The following is a 10030-nucleotide window of genomic DNA, read 5'->3' on the forward strand; positions in this document are numbered from 1 at the left end:
ATTATCAGCTTTGCTGCTGCTGATAAATCCCAGGGGCATTTCCTATCCCAGCAAGCTTCGGTAAAATCCTCAAGGGCATTTCTTTTCCCCTAGCACCTGGGTAATGCCATGCCATGACTCATCTGCTTTTGTACTGTCAAAGCATGTTCAGTTCTGTGCAATGTGACTGAGCACCTGATGTTTGGATCTGCTCTATCAATTACCTGTTGGGTCAGTTGTCCTCTGGATGAAAATTTAGTGACACTTTAGTGACACTTGGGTGTGTTTTAAAGAGAACTGTATACCCATATAGCCAGTTCGGGTGAACTAGCCCAACCTCTGCTTGCTTTCCCAGCTGGATTTTCAGTCAAACTTCCAGTACAGTGTTAACAAAACACAGGTGGAGAGAAGGGACTCAGTAATAGCTACGGGAGCCCTCACTCTCATCTCCTTCTGTGAACTTCACTGTAAAACTTAAAATGTCACATTTCCTCCATGCACAATTAAAAAGCCGCAGTTGAAAAAGCCAGGACAGCTTCACTCTGCTGCCCACACACCAATAGCCCAACAGTAGTGAAAGTCAATGTCAGTAAGCAACATTCCTTGCAACCTAGACAGGAAATGCTGAGGACCCTCTCCACCTGGAATAGTTAACAAACAGCAGCAGTAACAGCCTCTCCATGTGCCTTGTGAGTAATCAGTACCCCTCACCCCTGTTCTTGATGGCTTTCTTTATAAATACACAGCTTCTCACCTTGCCAGCGTTTTGAACTTTTCCTCTTTAGCACAGCTTCATCTATTTCTCCCCTGAGATTTGAAGTATTGGGTGTAATGTGCCTTTGTATTTCTAATATAAGGGTGCCAGTGAATTGCCAGATGCCTTTACCTCTACTTTCTTCCATTCTCTGTGACCGTGTGCATGTGACAAGCTCTCATCTCTCCATCTTTTCAGTGCTAATGCTTGGACTCTGCAGTTGTGCTGCCAAGAGGGGAGCTTTCTCTGCAGAAGAAAATTTTACTTCCCATGGTGTTGTCAGCCATGGTAATTATTACAGATTCAGCTGAAACTTCCACATACAGATGATCTGGCTTATTGATGTTGTAAGTATGAACCGAGTGTCACAGACCACAAAATGTTTTATGAGCAAGGGAAAGAGCACAGCTCTGCCATTATTGTGCTAGAATCTGTTTGATTCAGCACCAAAGTGGCTTCTTGGCTGCTGTAAGATGAAAACAGACCGCATAAAGACACCAGTGAGTTTCAACTGCTGATTTCTCCTTCAAGCAGAGCTCTTACATTTTTTTACTAGAAAGAAACTTTTCATAAAATCCATGGCTGGCTCACGCCTAGAATTTTATTCAATCCATTCAAAAAAATAGACAGAACTATAAGGTGGCACATATTGTCAGAGAGTACAAATGTCACATCTTTGTTTATACAGTTTAATTTAAATCCATAGATTAAGACAGTGAAATAATTGCCCTGGGTGAGAAAATAATTAGGGGTCTCCCATGAAAGGACAAGTTTTTAGGTAAGCATTTACACGAATGTATCTGGTTAAGCATAACTTTTTCTATTCTCTATAAAAATATAAACAGCATTTCAAAATGTCTTTAGATACGTACGTTGAGATCATCTAACATGGCATTGATGTACTGACAGAATACAGGACCTGGGCATGTCAAACTACATTTATTCATCCTCACCCAGACAAAACTAAAACATTTTGTATTAGCGCCAACATAACACAACAATGAAAGAAACAATATCAAAGCAAAGACACACAAGTATGATGTTCCTCCTCCCACAGGAATTCCTTATCTTTATTTTGTTTGTAGTTTTTGCTAACATGGCAATGACTAAGACAAAAGTGGCCCTTTAGCACAGTTTAGTTGTAACTCAGGATCAAGTATAACTTTTCTTTCCCAGAAAGTAACGTTGCTGGGAAGTGACATGTGCCAGGATCAAATTAAGGGCTCTCACTGACATATATGTTGTTCCTGTGAAGTATTACTTTGATACAGACTGTAGTGTGTGACAGGAGGACAAGTGCAAATTACAAGGGCAGAATCTTGGCTTCCCAGACAGCAGAACCAGGTGGGACATGTAAGACTGAACAGTATTTTAAAGGCAAAAAAAAAATTTAAACAAATTAATGAAATTAAAAAAATAGCAAATTCATCTAAACTTTAAATAGTGGGATGTAGAGTGTTCCTGGTACAGCTGTCATAAGTGCGCCCCTAGGTTTCCCAGGGATGCAATCTGATAAGATAAACACCTAATAACTGTTGCAAGAACTTATTGTACCCACACAGATTAAAAGGTTCAAATGTACTGAATATATTAGTCACAGGTCTAATCACATAATTTCCTTTTTCCCAATCCTAATTTTTTACCAGAGCAGCTCCCCCATTAGCTGCATGTTTATATAGCAGAGCACTCAATGTTTTACTTGACTAGCACAGATGCCAACAAGGGCTGATATTTTCCAGTTAAAGTGATCTACAAGAGAAACAAAACCTAAGGGAAGGGTCAGGTTTCAGATAAAGGCTGGACATTTTGAACTCTGGACAAAGTGACAGGTATTTTTGATTCTCCTGGTGCTGGCGCTTTTGTGACTGGGTTTGCATGGGCTTTAATATCAGCTATTCTCTCTTTAAATCTTTGCTGGAGGTACTTCTCTTCTTTGGAGTAACTTTTAGCAAAAGCAGACATCAGCAGACATGCTGCCACGGTGGACCCTCCAACACAGAATAAGATTGCTCCTGCCAGCTTGCATATATCAAGGGACCCATTGAACTGAACAGCACGGGTATCCACAACAACAAAATCATCCTTCCCAAGGGCTTCGATTTTCGGTGGCACAAGAAAACCCACTACAAGAACAGCTACACCTATCAGCATAAAAGCCGTCCCAGAGATGAGTCCGACCTGGAAAACAAAGAAAGAAAGAAAGAAACAAACTCCCAGTTAATTTCCAGTTTTTCCAATTTACTTTTCCAGTTTTCAGTTGGGAAGTGCTCCTAGGAGGCATTTATCTTTCACTACGTCTTGCAGATACAGTTCTCCCTCCTAGGAGAAGTCAGGTATTTTTCTCTTAGGATATATGAGGCCCTACTGGAACTAGTGGAAAAACTGTCTTTTTACAACTCATATTTATATAATTGAGTATTGACATTTCTGGAAACAATGGAATATGGATTGCTATCTCTACATAGCATTTCATGTTGAAAGGCCCCATCAGAGAGAGGATCACAGTTTAACCCCAGCGCTGTGTAACTGATTATTCCTTTAGCTTTAGCTGGTGGTTAGCACCAACTTCAGTCCCTGTTGGTAGTCTGTCACATCCATCACTTGCTTTTGCTTTGTGAGATGTCATTCCTTTGGAGGGATTAGAAGGAAGCTGCTATTGCCATAGGAACGGATCACAGAGTGTTTATAGCATATTTCAAGTGTAAGTACAAAATTTGGTTTGCCCAGAATGTTCCTGGGGGTAGGGATCATCAGGGGGTAGGATTTGGATGGCCTCACAGGCCCCACCCAACCTCTGCTCTTCTCCAGTTCTGTCAAATTCCCCAACCTTAATGGAGATCTTTTGGTTTTCTTGATCCCTAGGTCACACTCTGCACTTAACCTACCAGTCCCGTTCCCAGCAGTCTGGCAGGACTTCTATGGGTGCAGAGCAGAGGTAAACTACACTTTCAAGGTGTATGTGAGGTTTCCAGACAAGACTTTGGTGTTTCAGTGACATTGGGACAGAGAAACTAGATGATCCAAAGACCCCAGGGAGCTGACATATTTTGGTAAGAGTGCCCTGCTTTCAGGCATAGTTATTTGGCCACCTCAGGCAAAACTGGGCAATGAAAGGCCTTTCTGGATGAATACTTAACATCAGCAGTTACACAGGGAAAGTCTTGAAATGGGAGTCTCTCTCTCCAGTAAAAAGCAACAGGCAGTACCTTCCAGAATACAGAGCTCCACCTGCTCGGCGATCTCTGGATCTGAAAATCATCCTCATACTCCCAAATTGAAGCTGTGCAATCCTCATAAAACTGATGCAGGTAGGACCGAACTCCGTAGCGTTGGTACCCTCCCTCGGTGCTGCCCTGCGTGTGCTTGGGCCCGCAGATGTCAGCATAGGAGCTCATCCTTCCTACCTGCAACGAGAGGTTTCACACAAAGCAGACCATTATCGGTGTGGTGGGCAGCAAAGATGGCTACAAACTTTACAGATGTGATGCAAAAAAAATGGCCCAGGAGAGACCTTTCCTTCCATTTTTTCCAAACCAAGAAATGAGCTGGGTACAGCTGCATGTAGTGACTCAGCTCAAGCAAACCCAAGGAACTCAGAGACCTGACACAGCATAGGCCAGATGTGCTTCAGGGAACATTCCCTACCATACGCAGGGTGCTCACTCCCCATCTTTCACACTAATGTGATACTGTGTTTCCATGGAGACCAAAAAAAGCAGGATATGCCAGGTAAAAAAATCCAGCATCCCTCAAGGGCTCATGTTGCCACTCTTCCAGACTGTCTCTGTCAGTTAACTAGAGTTTGCCACCTTAGGAACTTTCCAAACTGCTGGGTAAGGGTTGTTTTTTAAAATGTTTTTTCCTGAGCTTTTGAAGTGCAGGATTAAGCACTGATATACCATTCATGGCCATGGGAAATAGAGGCAAAATAAGTCCTGGACAGATTAAAAGAATATATAACTTGTACTTAAATAGGGATAGTTAAAAAAAAATTAAAAATGGAATTCTGTAGCAGCATCAATTTTCTCAGTGAGACTGAAATGGAAATTCTAAGCTCACAGCCAAGTACTGCTCTCTTGGAGAAGTCAATGCCCAAGCTCCTGTTGACTTTAATAAAATCAGAATTTTGCCTGCTATGAAAACTACCAACAAAGTTTCTTACTCTTTCCATTTCATGGAAGTTCTCCTAACACACAAAATCCATATTTAACTATGCAAGTCCAAGGCCTGAACTTGCTTGCGTGGGTGTAATGCTACTGAATTAATTGAAATAATACTAGCTCCTAGAAACAACTTGAGCAATAGCTCAATGTTACTTAGGCTCATTGGCTTCTCTTTAAAGAAGTTCAAAAAGGCTTAGTCCAAAGGGAACTGTTAATCAGAACTTGCACCTGAAAGTCATGGCTCAATTTGTATCAGCTTCAAGCTGTATGTCAGATTTCCACAGCAACTTCACTTAGAGGGAAGGAGGTTTTTATGTGCTCATGGCAGCTGGTACCTCTCAGTTTTGCAGCCCTATAGACCTTTGCCCTTTGGGAATGGGTGATCTTATTGAGTATGAAATACCTGAGTATGCAAGCATTCAAATTAAGGAGAATCCAGAAAATACTGGTGGGGAATAGCAATGGTTTGACTGAATCTTTTGGCTGGCTCTGCTAGAAATCAGTGCTGGTATAAACAGTGAACTTCCAGCCTCTGGGAGCCTGTTTGTGTGCTTGGCTCAGGAACAAAGAGGGATTTACTTTTTCCTCTTTACAAAATCCCATTATCTTGGGGTTTTATTTATTTTGCATATCTAACATGCATTTAGTTAGGGATTTCATGATCTCAACATCTTATAGTTGCAAATATCTCTCTTACAACACGGTGATGAGGTTTCAAGGTTCTCATAGAAGTCATGACCCAGTGGAGAAGGCAGCCCACGTGTTGCTGGGGGACCTGCGAAGGGCCAGAGGGAACATTGCTGGTGACTGAGCTTTGCAAAGCAACAGGGGTAGAGCCAACCACAGTTCTGGCAGGAGCCCCTTTTTTTGAACCCCATACTGCTTCTATACCCCCTGCAAGTTTCCCTTTTCCACCTCAGCCATAGGAAATTAAAGAAGTGCTCTCCAACTCTGTGGATGGGCTTCCTCTCTGCTGATAATACAGGATCAGTGTCCATCACAGTGTGCTCAAGGTGCTGGCCTTCCAAGGAAAGGTGGAAAAACAGGCAGGGTGGACACAGACCTTGAGAGAGGAGGAAACTCCTGGACAGCACCAGCTGCTCACCCGGTGAACAGGGAAGGCCTGGCCCTGGGGCCACCCTGTGTCAAGTTGCACATAGCTTACATTGATGTTTCCAACTACAGTTAATATACTGAAAACCACTTGTTTGTGCCATGGTTTAAGCTCAACTGGCAGCTAAGCACCTTGCAGCCACTCGCTCATCCCCACCCTCTAGCCCTCCATCATGGTAGGATAGGAAGGAGAATCAAAAGTAAAGCTTGTAGGCTGAGGAAACAGTTAATCATTGAAACAAAGTAAAATATAATACTACTAATACTAAATAAAAAAAGGAGAGATGAAACCCAAGAAAAAGAAGTGATGCACAATACAGTTGCTCACCAGCCTGACCAGTGCCAAACCTTGTCCCCGAACTGCCATCGTCCCTTTCCTGCTAACTCCCACAGTTTCCCTACTGGGCATAATGTTCTTTGGTGTGGAATACCCCTTTGGCTAGCTCACATCACCTGTCCTGGCTGTGCTTCCTCCCACCTTTTTGTGCAGCTCCTCACTGGCAGAGCATGAGACACTGAGAAGGTCTTTGGCTTCCAGCAAGCATGAAGCAACAACCAAAACATCAGTGTGTTATCAACACTGTACTCATACTGAATCCCAAACACAGCACTGTAATGGCTACTGAGAAGATAACTCTATCCCAGCTGAAACCAGGACAGTTGTGCTTTTTTACCATGCTATGAAGTTTTGAACACTATCATTTTCTGAGGTACAAAAAAGAAAAAAAAATTTTGGTATGTATATAAGTATATAATCTGGACTGCTGTGGGGAAAAGCTGCAAGTTATTCTACTTTTGGAGGCTCTTTTTGTTTTTCTCAGGAACTGTCTATTCCCTACCCAAAAAGAGAGGACAAGAAGTCCTCTTTTCTCACTGCCACCATTTGTTCAACAGCTAGCTGCCATTTTTAACAGCACAAGCCCTGAGGAGTTCTCTTAAAACCAGAGTTCTGCCCACCTCATAAACATACCTTAGGGGAAAAGGAGAAGAGGAAAAAATGGTGTAGTTTACCACAGCTGCCCCAGCTCTCTCATGCAGGGTCACACCGCCTACACCTCAACAATAAGAACACTTTACATCCCTACCCCTCAACCCACCTATTGGTTAAACAAAGATTCCATCTCACACATCAGAAATAGAATAAAGCAAAGAGGTCAACTAAAGTTCTCCAGAGACCCACTCTCTTGGGTCCTTACTTAGATCTTTATTCTCACATCAACCCCGCCTTCTTAATAAATTATGCTTAACTTCTGGCTAACTTAAATCATTCAGGGAAGAAAATTTAGCATCATATAATGAGCAGAATGATAGATATTTTTCCCAGGTGTAAGCAACTCCATAAGGTCAACCCAGGGAAGAACCAGAATTAACATGACCAGATAAATGACCTGGCCTGCCACAGCTTGCTTGTATTACTCCAGTGGCCACCAGGAGCATTCAGAAGGGAGGTGAAGCACATTGCTGAGTCTGAACCAGCAACTTTAATTATTGTGATTAATTTAAGAAAACCCAATGTGACATGACAGAAACCTTTTTAAACATGATCTTGCATTCATTGCACTGTCTGTAGGTTTAGTCAGGCAAAAAAACCCAAGGACGCAGTGTTTCTAACAGCCTGATGAAGAACTGCCAGTAAAGACCACACAGCTTGGAATCACTTACATGACACATAGATTATTTTTCTTTAGCAAACTAAAAGGCTAATAGGTGGTTTTGGTCAGGTATATGAACAAAATGATAAATAAGAGCTGGGAGGTGAAATAGAAAACAAAAGAATGATCTCATGCTTGAAAGAGTTGTGATAGCATCAAGTAGCATGACCTTTTAAAATGGAAGGAAAAAAAAGAAAAAGGACTGCCAGAATCATTAATTCTTTTCAAGCACTGCATAATAATTCTACTGAACATTTCCTTCATGGTCAGACTCTTTTACTTATACATAATTTCCTATCTTTTGCAAAATATCTTGCCCCTTAAGAGAGAAGAGAAAGCAGCTCCTCAGCCCCATATGAAGCAGCCTGGTAATCTGGGCTATGATGGTCTCTTCTCTCAGCTACAATGCAAATGTAATGCTCTTGCTACTTACAGATAGGACACAGGAACTGAAACAGTCAGAGAAAACAGCTCTCCACAAGTAAGAGGGAAACGTGTGTCATAGCATCCGTTTACATTGGATGAATAAATACTGCAGTAGCTATGATCTCTTGAGTGTTGATGCGTATTTGCATGTCTCGCCTTCAGGGCTGAGAAACTAAACACTGAAATGTTGGGAAACTTTTGCTAAAAAGAGACTTGCTGTTACCCAAATCACTGTTATGCACGATCTGAAAACATGCATCCAGTCTGAAAGAAGAGGCTTAATCATTAAGTTTTTCAGTGCCTAAACCCAAGGTGCTTAGGAAAATGTGGGATGTAGGATCACAGCTTCAGAGAACACCACTGCGTAGTAGCAATCCATCCCCTAGCAACTTTTGTTTCCATGGCAAAAGCTGTCCTGTTTACTTTGAGCTTTACTATCCTCTGCTGATCTGGGGAGATGTGACTGGACTGGTGAACAGACAGATTAAAAGATGAGCAAGCTCCATTAAAAATTACCCCATAAATTTTCCAAATACTTTGCTTTCTTGAGCCAGGGTTGAACACATTAAAAAAAAAAATGTAAGGAATTGCCATTTAAAAAGCAGCACAAAAGGAAATAAAGATGTGTCATTGCTCTGTGATACCACACTGCCACCGAGTGTAAGCCGCGAATCTGATGGTCGGCACAGGTGAAGTCGCCCTCTCCCTTCTTCAGACTTACATACTTTCACCCTTCTGTTCAAAGAGCCCCGTTTCCAGTCCTGACATACCGAGAGCGTTCCTTGCGAAGGGGGTACACTGGCATAAACAGCCTGCTTTTTACAGCAGTTTCCAAGGTGGCCTTTCTGACGCCTCCTGCGCTCCCAGCGCTTCCCGGGCCGGCGGCTGGGCCGAGCCGCGCTCCGCCCGTCCCGGTGCCCTGCCCTCGCTCGGGGCTGCGGCGCTGCCAGGAGCACCTTCTGCCGCTGCCCTGAGGATAGCCGGGACGCGCGGCTGCCTCCGGGAGCCACTTCTGCACCGCTGCCCTGCACGGGGGGTGCGAGCAGCACCTTCGCCTGTGTTCCTTTGGGGGTGGCCCCGCCCGCTTCGCCGCCGCCAGGGGCCGGAGCGGGATGCTCTCCATCTCCCGTTTCCCGCCCGAAGCGGAAGAACTCCGCAGCGCCCGGACGCCGACGAGATCTCGGCCCCCACGACCCGCCCGGCCCGGCGGTGCCCCGGAGGCAGCGGAAAGCCCGGCCCGGCCGTCTTCCCCCCGGCGTCGGTGGGGCAGCGCCGCAGCAGCCTGCCCGGGGAGAGCCGCGTCCCCCCGAGCCGGGACGCGAAGCCCGGGGCTCCGCTGTAGCCCCTATCCCCACCGGCTTCCGCGGGATGCTCCGCGCCGTAGCCCCGCCGTAAGCCCGCCGGCGGCCACAGGAGCCCCCGCCGAAGTGCCGAGCCCAAGTTTGCCGAGGGGCCGGAGCGGCGGCCCCGCGGTTACCTGTCCCTCCCGGCGCTGCCCTCGGCCGGCGAGCCCCCGCGCTGGCGGCGCTAGCTGCGGCTGTCCCGGCCCGGCCCCATCCCCGCTCTGCGCCGCGCCGGCCCCAGACACCGCGTATTATGTACGGCCCGGAGCGCCGCTCGCTCCCGTGCCGTGCCTGCGCACTGAGCCGCCGCCGCCGCGGGGCGCGGAGCGGCGCCGGGCCAAGCTCGCCACGCCGCCCCCGCGCTCGCCACACCGCCCCCGCCCCCGCCCAAAGGCGGCCGCCCGGGGGGCCGGCGCTCCCCGGCTGCCGGCGCTCGGGGGCCCGCCGGCAGCGCCGGGCAGGCCCGCAGGTGCACGCCAAGGTCACGGCGGTCTCCTCCGTGGGTGTAGGCGCAGAGGCCTCTGATCGCGCCCCCCACAGCACCTCCCCCTTTTAGTCAGCATCGAAAACCGTAGGGACCCAGGGCTGTGCCATCTGTCC

At 46.1% G+C, this 10030-nt stretch overlaps 1 protein-coding gene across 1 annotated transcript; it reads right to left on the bottom strand.

Annotated features, from left to right (window-relative positions):
* Positions 1-1447: 1447 nt before the first annotated feature.
* Positions 1448-9672, bottom strand: NRSN1 (neurensin 1). Its single transcript, XM_082280892.1, has 3 exons — positions 9565-9672; positions 3940-4137; positions 1448-2911 (listed from the first exon to the last, which is right to left on the bottom strand). Exons 2-3 carry the CDS (start codon positions 4126-4128, stop codon positions 2513-2515), a joined length of 588 nt encoding a protein of 195 aa, XP_082137018.1. The 5' UTR covers positions 4129-4137; positions 9565-9672; the 3' UTR covers positions 1448-2512.
* Positions 9673-10030: the final 358 nt, after the last annotated feature.

Source organism: Coloeus monedula, assembly GCF_965178545.1.
Source record: "Coloeus monedula genome assembly, chromosome: 1".
Lineage (NCBI taxonomy): Eukaryota > Metazoa > Chordata > Aves > Passeriformes > Corvidae > Coloeus > Coloeus monedula.